A 14317-nucleotide genomic window follows, 5' to 3' on the forward strand; every position below is an offset into this window, starting at 1 on the left:
CACCCCGTGTTTAAGCCAGAACCTAAAAATCATCCTTAATTTATTTTTGTCATATGCTCATATCTCATTCATCCTCAAGTTCTGTATTTTCTACCTCCAGCCTGCATCCCAAAGTCATTTACAGCTCTCCATTCCCTGCAAGTACCACCCACGTCCAAGCCATCATCGCCTCTTCTTTATACCCAGGTTCCCAAACAACTGGCCCATTCTTCCTCTCCAATCTCATTTCAAAGTGCTGTCCCTATTACCTACACAACTCCGACTCCATTGATTTCCTTCTTGTTCCTCAAATAAGCCTGGCTCTTTGCCATCCCAAGATTTTGCTTTACTTCCTTCTGCCTGGAATACTAATTCTTACTCCAATTTATCCCATGCCTTATTCCACCTTCTCCTTCCAGGCCCACTCCCCTCAATTTTTACATTCTCTTTACTTTACAAAATATTTAAAATGTTCTTGTTATCTTGTTTACCTATTTATTAGTATAGAGTATTTCTCCCCTGACTAAAAGATAAGCTTGATCAAAGAGGAGACTGTCTTTTTAATGCATGACTGTGTCCCTAGAACTAAAAAAAGGAATGTCTAATGCATAGTACACATTCAATGAATATTTGTTAAATAATTGAATGGGTAACTAAGTGAATAACAAGTGTCAAATTCCATTGAGATTCCCTAACCTTTTCATTTCTTCCCCAGTGATTCATCCTGAGTCATCAGTGATAACTTGATAGCTAGTTATCCAAAACAAGTTTTCTTATTTTATTAAGTTTTGATTGTGCCAGGAGTTATTAATTTTCTTTGATAATGATGATGATGATAATAATGCTTTGAGAAACTAATGGGAAAAGCAAAGGCAATAATGCTGATATTTTCGGAATATATCCCTGATGTGGTCAGTATCTGAACAAACGATGCCCGCCTGTCAGTCATTTCTCTACTTCCTGCAATTGAATTTTCCTGGCGGAGTCATCAGATCCTCTCACTCTTGAAGACTGACAACAAACCCCTGTGGACTCCCTAACTCTGCTGAAGTGTGAAGGAAGGGTCCTTGACACCAAGATTTTAAAAGCCCCACTTTCAGAATGAGATTGGAAAGCTCAAAGGTAAAGTTATATTTATTGCAGGTTCTGGAAAGGAGCAGACCATGAAGGCAAGTAAAGGTTTAATTTACTTAAGACGTTTTAACTATTTTACAAAAAGCTTTACAGCTTGTGTCTATTGTATGTTGAATAAGCATTTTAGAGGTTATTTAAACAATATCCTCTAAAATATTAGAATATTTTATTTAAGTCACAGTCACTTCTGTGCCTTAAAATATTAGAATCATTTGATATTACTAAGATTTTAAAAATCACGTGTGCAATTTGTCACTTGGGTTAATTAATGAACATATATTTCTAAATGAGTTCTTTAAAAGGAGAACTCTTCTGGATTGAACTAAAAGGCAGCCTGGGGAATGGGGACCGCATACTGAGTATTAAAAGAGAACACAGCGCGAAGTAACGCGTTCGAAGTGTCCGGGCGTCAGGAAAGGAAGCACCAGGTCCTCCAGGCACAGAAGTGACTGTCTTGATGGTTTCTTGCAGGGACTCCGAAGTCTGGCGGCAACAACCTTCGCTCTTTTCCTGGTGTTTTCTTTCCTGGGAAAGGCTAGCAGTGCGCCCCAGGTACTCAAACGCAAAAAAAAAAAAAAAAAAAAAAAGATGCTCCTCATTGTTTTTTCCTCTCCCCCCCCCCCGCTTTTCTATCCTTCCCTCCTTCCCTTTCTTTTTTATTTTGTTTCTTTTCCATCTTTCCCTTCCTTTCTTGTTCTTAATAGGGGCTAGGGGCACTGTTTTATTAACTGCTTCTCTTCTCCGGGGTTCCAGAGGCTCCTTGAGAGAAGGAACTGGACTCCTCAGGCTATGCTTTACCTGAAGGGCGCACGTACGTTGGACACACCCCGCTCCCCTCCCGCAGCAGGAAAGGAGGGTCCTCGGGGGCACCTGCGTCCATCTCCTGGATGGAGAGCTGCGGGGAGGGAATAATACCGTTCGTTTCCTTCAGTAATTGAGGTCAAGGCCACTCAGGTCTTAGTTAATCAAGGGAAAGGGGCGGTGGCGGAAAGAGGGCGAGGGCTGGGAGTTGGACCCGGAGGAGGGGCGTCGCGAGTGGGGAGGAGGTGTCCGAAATCCGCCGCCCTGCGGGGGGCTGCGTGCTGCGCCCCCGAGGGCGGCCCTGCGCTCGGTTACCACCGCACGGGCTGGTTCAGCGACCGCCGCTCCCAGGCCACTCGGGGCGTCGGGGAGGGGCGCGTGGAGCCTCCCTCGGGTCACCTCGCGCGCCAGGCTGAGCCGTGGGTTGCGCCCCGAGCGTCCGACACCCCGCAGCCCAGCGCCGGCCGCCGCGTCCCCGCTTCCCGGGGTGGAGGCCGCACGGCGCGGGGCGGCTGCAGTTTATTCGGGACCGTCCCGGGCCCGGCGGGCGCTGAGCCGCGTGTCTCGCCTTTGCAGAGGGTCGCCGCTTCATCTCCGACCAGAGTCGGAGGAAGGACCTCTCCGAACGACTGCCGCCGGGTGAGTGACGCGGGAGCGAGGGGGCCGGGCCCGCGCGTTCGGGGAGGACGCGGCGCGCTCTGCACACCGCGGCTCCGACGGGTCTCGGGACGCAGCGCGGGGCGGCCCCGACTGCCGGCCCCGGCGACCCGGAGTTGGCGGAGCACCGGGGCCGGGGCTCACGACGCCCCGCGTAAAGGTGGCAGCGGCCCCGAGGCTGGGGCTGCGACCCGGCAAGCTCGAATTCGTCGCAGGTGCTGAAAATGGCCCTCTGGCTCCGGGCGCTGCAGAAACCGGGGCGGTCGTTCAGCTCCGAGGAGTAAGGCGGGGTAGGCAGAACTACAGCAGACCCCAAAATGTGCCTCCGTTATGGCAGGACCTTCACACAGTTTCCTCGTGACCACTGTTTATTATTATTAAGATAATGACTCACCTAGAAACTTCGAACGTGTGCCTCTTATATATTATTAGAAATAGCTACAGAAATGTTCCAAACCAGAAATGATAAATGGAGGCCATACAGAGTAGTACCGGGGACTGAAACTTTCCGTGCCAGTGGATTATAAAAATGCAATTATTTTTTTAATAAAATTTAAAGATTGAAATGCTAAAAATAAAAAGCATGCTTATTTCGAAAAACACCTAACTCTGTGTTGAGCACATAGTAGATGCTTAGCAAGCACTCGTTTACCTCCTTCAAGATTGCAGTGTAATTAAGCTGATCTCCTTTACGAGGGTAAGCGATGCTTTTCCACTTCAGTTGCTCTCAAATTAAAAATCATGGTTTGTGTTGAATCAGAATGTTTTGTCTTCTGTCAACTTAGATTTGAAATAATCTTGTATATATTTAGCAGATATTCCTTCCGTCAGATAATTGCCTTCCGCGTGTCCAAGAATGTACATTATCTCAAACTGTTTTGGAAGGAATGAGAGAGGAGCTTGTCCAGGCTCCAAGCTGCATCACATCCAAACCCTTCTGCGATATTAAGCTCTGAAGGGGCAAATTTCTCATGGGCTCTTTATCTTAATCCTCTTGGCTTTCATGAAATTCTGTGTTGTATATGGTCTAAATTCTCTTCCATACCCTGTAATACATAACAACCAATTGTAAGTAACATCCGTCCAAGGGAAATGTGAAATGTTTCAATTTATAAAAATGTCTTCTGGAACTCTTTGCTGAGGCATCAAAAATCTTATTTCATGGAGGTTTTTCTAGCGTTATAACACAATGGGAATTTACCAAAGTGAATGTTTATTTATTTATTTATTAAAATTTTATTTATTTTTAGAGGGGAAGGAAAAAGGGAGGGAGAGAACCGTCAGTGTGTGTGGTTGCCTCTTGCGCACCCCCTACTGGGGACCTGACTCACAACCCAGGCTTATGTCCTGACTGGGCATTGAACTGGTGACCCTTTGTTTCACAGGCCTGCACTCAATGCACTGAGCGACACCAGCCAGGGCTCAATGTGAATATTTAAATGCTAATAGGATCTGTATGCATTTTTGTTTCTCCAGAAAGACGAAGTCCGAATGCCCTACTTCTAACTCTTCCAGAGGCCGCAGCTCTGCTGTTGGCTTCCTTGCAGAAGCCACAAGAAGGTACAAGTATAGTGACCTCTTTTAACAGTAGGACATAGAAGCTTTGTAACTTTTGAGATTCTGTGTTGAGTACAATGAAGTTGCCTTTATTTGTTCAGGTTTTTAAAAATAATTAACAGTTGCCCCAAGAAATGTATAGAATGCGGATTGTTTAAAGACCAGTATATTTTTCATTAAAGTGAGTCCTAAGAACATAAAAATATTTCTTTGATGAGACTGGAGAATTTCATATGAATTCCACAATCCACAATCTATTGTAACCTTTATTTCTCTTAGAACTGAAAAAAAATTCAAAGTCCAAATTTATTATTTTATAGTTGAAAACATCAGGCCAGAAGAGGTTTAAATAATCACAAATCCAGTTGCTCACCGTTAAAGGGTTAACTAAATGAAATTGCTAAAAATCACCAACCCCCCCTTTTTTTTTACTTACAAATACGGCAGTTTCATATGGCTTACCCTAATAGATATAGGCTGGTTCTGATCCTACGTCTGTGTACTTTTCACTACACTGCACCGGACAGCTTCTTCTATGCCAGGATTAGGTGTAACCTTCAAATAGAGTCACTGTCCATGTAGTATTAAAACTGCCATTTGAATTAAGGCATCTGATAATGGATTAGCCAGCGCCTTGTGGAGGCCCTTTATAACAGTACTTGGTTCAAATTCTGGCTCTGCTGCTTTAGTTAGCTGGGTGACCCTGAGCCTCAGTATCAGTGGGTAAAATGGAATAATGCCCATGTGCAGGGTAGCTAACAGCCCAGTGAAAAAGGTGTATACGTTTTATTACTATTAAAAAAGAGGTCATCAAAGCATAATAAATAGACCTAGACTTTCCCCTTTTAAAAAGTGTAATGATGCCATATTCATGGCATCATTTAAATGTTAAAATATATAAAAAACCCAGTGTAAGCAGTCTGGTGTGCACAGCACAGGCTGCTGGCCCAGGCCTCTGACACTTGTGCTAGCGGAGAAAACACATGTGCTCAGTGCCTAGTATTGGACTGACCATGTGGGAAGGGGCGTTTCTGGCTTATGGCTTTGTTGTGAAAAAATACCTATGAGGATAAGCAGCAAATGCAAAAGTCAAATAAGGGGTCTTCTGAACCTAGAGCAAGGCCTGGGCTGACTTGCTGGAGTAGCGGGGATTATAATACTTAATTCAGCAATTACGTATTTATGCCTGCTGGGTGTCAGGCTCCGTGGTGGGCAGGGAGGAAGGCAGATTAAGCAAAAGCAAGAATGAGAGTGGCCTTTGCAGGGAAAAGATGGGGTGAGCAGCCAATGGGATAGCAGATTGTAAGAGCAGTGGTCGTGGTAGAGCTACGATGGTGACTCTTTCTGCTACCCCTGGCGAATAATTATAGAGGGCTCACTAAAATGCCGTGAGTCGGGTGCTGTTCTGAGCACTTGATGCAGATGAACACATTTAATCCTCACTGTAACTCAGGTACGTAAGCACCCTTGTTATCCACACTTTACAGGTAAGGAAATAAGAGGCACAGAAAGATTAGGTCATTTGCCCACTGTGATGTAACAGCTACATATTGGACCTGGGATGAAGAACAGAAGGTAACTTATTCTCTATCTGAGAATCAGTAAGATGCTCTCTGGATTTTCAGCAGAGAGAGGACGTGGTGAAGCAACAGGAGTCTGTTTATGGCATCTACGGTGACGATAAGAGCAACGACCACAGCTACAACATGGGAACATCTACTATGGATCAGACCTTAATCCTTTTAATTAATTTTTTAATTTTTCAATTATAAGTTATAATCAATATTATTCTATATTGGTTTCAGGGGTACAGTATAGCAGTTAAACAATCCTATACTTTACAGAGTGGTCCCCCGATATTGCCAATAACCACCTGGCTCCATACATAGTTGTTACCATGGATTTGACTATATTTCCTGTGCTCTACTTTACATCCCTGCGACTGTTCTGTAACTGCCAGTCTGTATTTCTTAATCCCTTCACCTCTTTCCCCTGCCCCTGGACCTCTCTCCCCTTTGACAATCATCCGTCTGTTCTCTGTCTCTACGAGTCTGTTTCTATTTTGTTTTTTCACTTATTTTGTTCATTCAACTCCACATGTAAGTGAAATCATGTGGTTATCTATCAGATGTTCCTCTTTCCAGATTAGAGCTAATTTTTACAGCTCAGCAAACCGAACCTGCCAGAGGTATATCTACTTTCCTAAAGTCACACAGTGAGAAGTGATACTGGGATTGTAGCTCAGGTTTGTGTGACCCTGTCGCTCTTTCAGTTAATGCCATGCTCCCTCTCAAGTGGACGGTGTCGAAGAGGAAGGGCTGGAGAGGGGAGCCAGTAGGGAGTAAGGAAGTAACATGGGAGCGAATTGATGAGGCCAAGTCAAGGGGCACGGATGGAGAGGCTTCACTCTGAGGGAGCCTACAAGGAAGAACAGATAATATGGGATAACTGTTCACTAAGGGTTTAAAAGAGAATCCAGAGATCAGCAAATGTTTTAGTGTGTGTGAGAGTATTGATGAGGAATGAAAATTTCTGTGGATGTAATTAAGGTTCAGTTTGAGATGAAAGAAACATTCCAGTGAGTAAAGGTGTATTAGTCAGTGGTTTTCTGCTGTTCGACCGCGTACTGGCTGCATCAGAGTTAACTGGAGTGCTTCCTGAAAATTCAGATTTCTTGGCTTGAGGCCCAAAGATTTTGATTCTGTGCTACTTGAATGAGGTCCTGGAATCTGTATCCTTAATAAGTTCCCCAACTTCCTCAGATGATCAGTGTTTAGGAACAACTGGAAAATGAGAACCAGTGAATCAAGGTTGAAACTGTGAAAATGGAAATCCCTCTGAGGGGGCTTCAGATGTAGTGGGAGAAGGGCGGATAATAAAGGACTTTTGCCTTGGAGAAGGCCCAGAGATCAAGGGGAAAAGGGCAACATCATAACAGTGGAGGGACATTAAGAGAAACAGGCAGGGATGTAGCTGGAGAAGCAGAGTAACAGAATATCCAGAAGTCCAGGATGGAAAGTCTCAGGAAAGGAGGGATCAGAGGCATCAAATATAGCAGAATGGTTTTTAAGAATACAGCCATCAAGGGGCAGAGGAAGATTGTGTTCCCTGGGAGGGGTCATCAAACATCGAGCCAGTTCCCAAACTTCTCCTTGGGACCTGCCCAGGGGTTCAATTTGCTGCTGTCCCGTCCCTTGTGAAACCTTGTTTACAGGGAATTTGGGAGAAGAGGGTAAATAAACTGCAGAGCAAAGAGAAAGCAGGTACTAGCTGTCATAGCTTTCAGAACTCTTGCAGTAAAAAGGTGAAAAGTAGATAACTGTAGAGTATGCTGCATCTAAGGTGATATTCTCGAAAGTCAGTATTTGGCACACTTACTGATGATGAAATGTTTTAGGTTTGATTGCTGGGAAGATTTGCAGAGCCAAAAAGGTAAATGAGCTAGAACAAAGAAAGGAAGAAGCTTATTTTAATGAGGAGAGGGGTCTGCATTAAGAACTTGAGGGAAGAATGTGTGATTATAGATCCCCATTTCAAGTCTTTCTTGGAAAATACATATATTTTTTTAATTATGAAGCTTCCAGAGTGGCTTGTCTCTGATAATGAAATGAGGAAACAAAATTTTGTCTAAATTGATGGAAAAGTTTTGGATTCCCGTGTGATATATTAATCACTAGTCATCTTCAATATTTTTATTCTGAAGTGCCAAGGTATAATTTGGATGGCTCTTTTTCCAACAGTGGGTTTTTATTACAGTAGGCTGTATACAGGGACGCCTTTCTTGTTGAGGTTTTCTTTTTTCTTCGTTTTAAAGAACAGTCTGTTATTTCCATTATTTCAAAATATACTGGCAATTCAAGTTAAAATGCAACTCAGGCATTCAAATTATGCTGTAACTAAACTGAGGGAATGTGGTTTTATCTGAAAATGATTTTAGAGGAAAACTAGAAGAGGCATTCTGCCTCTGGCTACTCCCTCTCACCAGCCTGGTTGGAGCTTTAGCTCTTCTACCCAATTTTGGAGCCCTAGGGCTCCTGGGAGTTACCATCTGACTCCTTAGCTATCCAGGCCCCAGGAGGGATTCCTCTTACTGTAAAGTTTTACAATCCTGTCCAGCCAACAAGCATCCCTTCTTTCTGCCTCAGTGCGTCCCAGTCCTCTAGCTCATCTACTAAGAGAATATGTGTAAATGTGATCCTGTGTCATCTCCCCCGAGTAAGATACATTGAAAGTACAGAGGAAGAACCTAGATGCAAGCCAGTGGTTCCCATGGTGGGTTTTTTAGACCTGAGGAATACTCAGAGAGAGAACTGTGGCCTTTTTAGGTTCCTATCAAACACACCACATTACAGTTTCCTTCAGTCTGGAGAGTCAGATGCGAAATGTGAGTTCCCCAATGTTTCTCAAGCTGAGGAGAAACATATACAACTAAATCAAGCAAAACCCATTACTTTTTTGGGGGGAGGGTCAGTATCAGAGTGCATGAGTTAACATATCTTAGGAGACTAAGTATGTCCTGAGATTTTCTTCATCTTTTTTTAAAAACATGGAAACCGGGTTGATTTTATGTATTTTTCTTACAGCTGGAGAAGAAAACTTTGATCAAACCAGGTTCCTGGATCACAGTCTGCGAAACTGGTGAAAATACCCCAAATTGTATCCAGTTACAGTTCTATTCTTGTTGAAGACACGGACCATGTGGATAAACCTGTGGACCCTTTTTACTTCATTTGTGGTCTTAGGGATATGTACAACTTGCTAGTTGTATTCTTCTAGAAACAAAAGTTAGGTGGAGTTCTTAGCCGAGGATATTATTACCTTTATTTTTTAAAATATTCAGGTCCTGTTTAGATCATCTTCTGTCTTACTCGTGAATTTTTTTCACATTTACAATTAAGACCCAAGATTGTTTGTAGTGTTCTTTTTGTTACAACAAATAGCCATCCCCATCTAATTGTTATTAGTTGTTGGTTTTCTCATTCTGTTACCCACTTGTCACTCAGCAGGGAATCTCTTCCTTTTCCACCTCCAAGGATGGTGAGGGGAAAAACAGGGCAGGATAAGAAAGAGTAGATTGTAATTTGCCTTTTAGGTTCCATCCAGGAGTAAGTTGTTATGAAGGGAGTGGAGAGAGGGGTAGGGAAGCAGCCCTGTGATTAGAAGACTTCAGTGCAGCAGCTAAGAGAGGGCTCTTCGGTGAGGCTGGAGCAGGTCGTAGGTTCCACAGCTTGGACCTCCCCCTTGTACTCTCTGGGATCTCCCTGAATTCAGTTAGAAACAGGGAACTGAAAGGTACTGACAGAGAAGCAAATGAGACACACTCTGATCTTCTGTACATTGTATAGAAAGAACAAACTGGCTCTTTAGAGGTAACCCATTTTCCATGGCTAAACAGACTCAAAGACTGCTTGCTCTAATCAACTAGAACTCTAGGCTTTATGTGACATTACATAAAGGCACTCTGATAATGTAAGCGTGTGGAAACATGCCTAATTTGCTCCTTTTTAAAGTCATCCTGGGTTCATTACTATCTGAAAAATATATACACACACGTATACCTATTGTACAACAAACATGGTAATATATTTATTTGTAATTACAATATAACCATCATGTTCATTGTCTTAATTGAAGGTTGTTATTGATAAATGTCATAAGTAAAAAGTATTGTTAATTCTTACTGTCCTCAGTATATAGCCATCATTCAGTAGCTGAACAATATCCTTATGTGCATGTCTCTGTAACTTAGAATTACAATTTTACTGTGTTACGTAATCAAAACCCTGCTTATATGGTTTGTCTGTATCTTGTTTCATAGTTGAATACTGAAATTATATTCAAGTTCATGTAACATTGATCTCTGCCCCCAAATGTGCTACCATTAAAAAAATCTATGTGACATTATAATAGGCACCTGTCATTAATTATGATTTGATTTTAAAGTGGATTTTGTAGACAGTGCATATACCCAGTTTGTTGATATTTATTTACTCATCTGACATAGACTTGCACTGTTTACTTAAACATTATGTTTATTGAATAGTAAGCCATACTATCCATTTAAACATTATGTTTATTCCCAGAACACTTTTAAAATCTGTTTTGCAAAGTAATTCTTCCAAAAGTGAACTAGAACAATCTCAAATGTTTTGCTCTAAAACAGTGTTTTAAAAAGCTGTCTAAATGACCAGTAGCCATTAAAATAATGTCAGTTTCATGTATTATAAGTACTTGAACTCCTCGAATGCTTTTCAGCTATACCGATATGCTGATTAACACGGCCATCGCATGGTGGCCCCTGTGCCCAGCTTGCCGTCACTTTCTATCTCTCTTAGGGTCTCATTGCCATTCTCTTTATTCCTACCTTTTTCAACACTGAAATGAACAAATGATCAGCGATCAAAAATTTTCACATTGTATGGCTTGGATTTCCGAACTGGGAAATCATCTGCCTCCCGTGCACATCCGTGTACCAGAACACTCCCACCTCCCGACTGGGCCCACAACCACTTTGACACAGTTCTCACTGCTCTTCCCCTCTTTGCCACTGTGTGTGTGTGTGTGTGTGTGTGTGTGTGTGTGTGTTCCCCAATGTGGGCTCTCAATTACGTTTCATTTCCCTGGGCTCCCCAGAGGACACCTCCTCTCCTCCCACACCACCACTGTGATCGTGAGACAGACAAGAAGGCAGAGAGGCCCATACATTGAAAGCCACATTTCTTTTTTTACCTGGTTATTTGCATTCATTTCTAATCAGAAGACTATTCTATTTTTTTAAAAAAGCACTTTATGACTTTTAAAGTTATATATTAATAAGTTATTCTATTATATAGCTCATGTTTTCCATCAGTGACCCAGCCAATTACCAATTAAGAGTATTATTTGAACACATACAGTGTACCACTTTACCAGGGATACATTTTTTATGGTTATTGTAATAGTGAAACTCCTTTTTATCATTAGATCTCCCTGGTACTTCAGCAAAAGGGTGTTTGTACTGCAGCACGAACCCATCTCATACTGTTTCTGATCTTCGGCGCAGACCTTTCCAAACTGCCCTGCAGACACCGGGTTCATTGGCATCCATGGGGCCTGATTCAAGGCTTGAGCTTTAGGTCATTGATTTCCCTTCTACCCAAACCTCTACATGAGGCGAGCTTGAAGCCATCTCCCATTTTGGCCTGATGTGTGTGCCCACCATTCTCCTACATTTTCCCTAACAGCGGGGCAGCAGGAAACCTGGGTACAGTTCTGAGCTGGTCTTGAACCGTGGGATGCAACACCACGGTTGCTCTTCCCTCCTCGCCATCGAGAGCACCATGCTGAGAAGACCAGAACATTTTTAGAGCCTCTATTGACCTAGACCAGCTGACATGCCAACGAAGGTGTTCGCTGTGATCGAAATAACACTCAGTAATAATTCTCAGTTGTGAAAAACACAGTCCAAGAGTGTGTGTGACTTTGTTTTGCTTTGGTTTTGCCAATTTAGATTTAATTACATTTAAAACATGTTTCAATACAGTCATTCAAGTGTCTCCGAGCATCTCATAGATGCGTTAGAGACACTGTCCTTACTACAAAGTTGATTCTAAATTTTCTTTTTGATGCTTTTTTAAACACATTTAAATTTTTTCTTTATTATAAGGCACTATTATGTAGCAGGTGATTTATGTGCTATCTTACTTAAATGTCTAAAAGAATTTAAAATAAGACATTATCAATGAAAGTTAAATCTTTAAATATGATATATTTATTAATTTAGATTTAACAGTTTAGCTAAGTGAACATGTTTTCAAATAGGTTTTCCCTTTAAACAATAAAAATATGTTATGATCAGAAGCCACAGCACAAATTAATTTGAGATGTGATCTTGTAAATGTGCAGAGATATGCATCGAGGTGTAGATTTAGGATAGCTGTTTTATTATGTATTTTGGTTATCAGAAAAGCAAGATATGAATTCATGTTTCTGGCACATGTGAAAAGTGAAAATAATCATTAAAGATGGAGTTTTTAAAAAATAGGTAGGTATTAGTTGGTCCGAAGGTTGTGGGTTATTGTTAAGCTGATTAAAACAGGTAGGTATTAAACCTTCATGATTAAGAACAGGATCTTTTCGGGGGGTGGGGGGAATGGGAGACTTGTTTGGTAGATATAGAAGCTGTATAAATACTAAACAAAGGATCATGGTGATGATAATTTGGAAATGCTAGTAAACAAAAATTGTTATTGCTTCAATTAACCATTTTAAAAACACTTCCAGTCTTCCTCCTTTAATTAACACTTCCTCATGCTGAAATTTACTGGGGGAAAAGAAATGGAAGAAAATAACTTGGATTTTAAGTTATAAAATTGTTACTGACTTAATTTCTATTTTTGAGGCCGAGAATAAATCCCACTGTGATTCTTAGAAGAAGAAAATGAAATTTGTGATACTTTTCATTTCTTTAAATAATCATTCTTACTATGCTCTCACTAAATGAGCTCTGCTGAACAAGTGTGGAGTTCAGTTCTTATATTCACCATGTAGCTTTTTCTTCCCATAAGGGACGCGACCCAGAGAAAATGGCGACTTAATATTTAACCGATCCCTCTCTGCCTCCTCTTCTTCGTCATATCTGTCATCTTCATCTTCATCTTCCACATCACTGCTCCGAGGACTGGAGGCCTGAGACCCTGAAGGAGAAGGTGGAACTGAGGAAGGCCTGGGATATTTAAATCCTTCTGTCTGTCAAAGATAAAATAAGACACAAACATTAAAAAAACTTAATTTTTCAATATGTAAACATTTTGCATGTGCATTTTATTACAAAAAAACACAGTTGGATATTTTCAGTGGTCTCTTCAGAGGCTACTGATTTTGGTTTGTTTTGATTCTGGTACCAACAAGCTCAAGAGAGATTCATTAAATAAATAACTTTATTTTAATAGCATCGACATGTGCCAGGTACTACTTATATGTTTTCTTACTTTATAACCGCATTGCAATAAATTTGTTTTTCTGATTTACAAAAGAAAATTAAGGGTTAGAGAGGCCAAATGACTTGGCCAAGGTCATAAAACATATACATGGTAGAGCAGACACTTTTTCCAGGGTGATGATCACTCTAGAACCTTCCACGTCAACTGTTGTGTTACACTGCTGAAAGTGTCACTCTCCGTCATCCTTTAGATTTGCTCAGTGAAACTGCAGGACGCGGCCAGCCTGCACAAGCCATGGACGGCCACCACCACAAAGCATTCTGGAAACTGACGGCCACTGAGCTCACCCTGAACTCCCACCAGCTATTTGTATTTCAGTTAATGAGCAAAGATCACTAGGATTTAGTCCAATTGCCCTTCTGCCTAAGATTCACTGAGATAACTCATTTGGGTGCAATACTAAGCACCAAACACAGGTGAGGCACAATAATGGCACCAAGGAAGCAGATGAGAAACACAGTCCCTGCTCTTTAGAGGTGCTCATGTTTGAGTGAGCTCCCCATTTCTTGAGGAGAAATGTGTATGAAATTGTCACAGTGCTTGTCAATGTATTTAAACCGCTTTTATCCATTATTATTATGTCATACTTGTAGAGTCATTTCAAGGTTCAGACACTACCCAAAAGTAACACAGGAGAAAAAAAGCTGAGTCCTGCACTTAGGGCTTGGCTCAGAGGAGACACTCCATATTCAATGGTTGAATGTGTAGATTAATGAAGATTAATTATCTTCAACTGGAGCATTCACCTCTAAAAATGCTGAGCAATTAACTCTGCTAAAATCATGAACATGGGAGTGAAGTTTGAGGGATTTACAAAACCCTTTCACTTTCTCTATGGGCAAATTTTACCTTGAGTTAACTTTCTAGATCTGTTCTCTTGGATACCTGGTAAAGGTGGAATATAAATTGTATTATCAGGCAAAATTATTTATGGTAAAAGTGACCCTTGATTGGGAAATTAACATTTGAACTTGGAGGCTCTGTACATTGGGAAAATCTCTGAATTTGATGAGTCTGCTAATTGGGCATATTCCAATTACAAGAGACCACGGACTATGTCTGTGGGAATTAATAAAAGATACTGGCCCCTGTGAGTCCTAGAAGCCAAGATGAATCTCATACCCAATGTTACCGGTTCTTGCACCTAATCTATCACCTGAAGGTCAGGGGGACAAAGAAGTGTAGCTCCTCAACCACTGTGTAGACTG

The 14317-nt window shown here is 41.5% G+C and overlaps 2 protein-coding genes across 2 annotated transcripts in view; one reads left to right on the forward strand and one right to left on the reverse strand.

Moving 5' to 3' along the window:
• The first annotated feature begins 1010 nt into the window (after positions 1 to 1010).
• SPX (spexin hormone) lies at positions 1011 to 10001 on the forward strand. The gene is made up of 6 exons (XM_037136664.2): positions 1011 to 1101; positions 1585 to 1665; positions 1867 to 1924; positions 2491 to 2553; positions 4048 to 4131; positions 8712 to 10001. The coding sequence occupies exons 1-6, from the start codon at positions 1081 to 1083 to the stop codon at positions 8768 to 8770; spliced, it is 366 nt and encodes a 121-aa protein (XP_036992559.2). The 5' UTR covers positions 1011 to 1080; the 3' UTR covers positions 8771 to 10001.
• A 2247-nt stretch (positions 10002 to 12248) lies between these two features.
• The window catches only part of GYS2 (glycogen synthase 2), a 41146-nt gene continuing 39077 nt past the window's right edge, over positions 12249 to 14317 (reverse strand). The window contains exon 16 of the mRNA XM_053661731.1: positions 12249 to 12855. Coding sequence (XP_053517706.1) covers positions 12634 to 12855 — 222 coding nt within the window. The 3' untranslated portion in view covers positions 12249 to 12633. The remainder of the gene's footprint in view (positions 12856 to 14317) is intronic.

This window comes from Artibeus jamaicensis, unplaced genomic scaffold (assembly GCF_021234435.1).
Source record: "Artibeus jamaicensis isolate MK-2021 breed Jamaican fruit bat unplaced genomic scaffold, CSHL_Jam_final contig_233, whole genome shotgun sequence".
In the NCBI taxonomy this organism is placed as follows: Eukaryota; Metazoa; Chordata; class Mammalia; order Chiroptera; family Phyllostomidae; genus Artibeus; species Artibeus jamaicensis.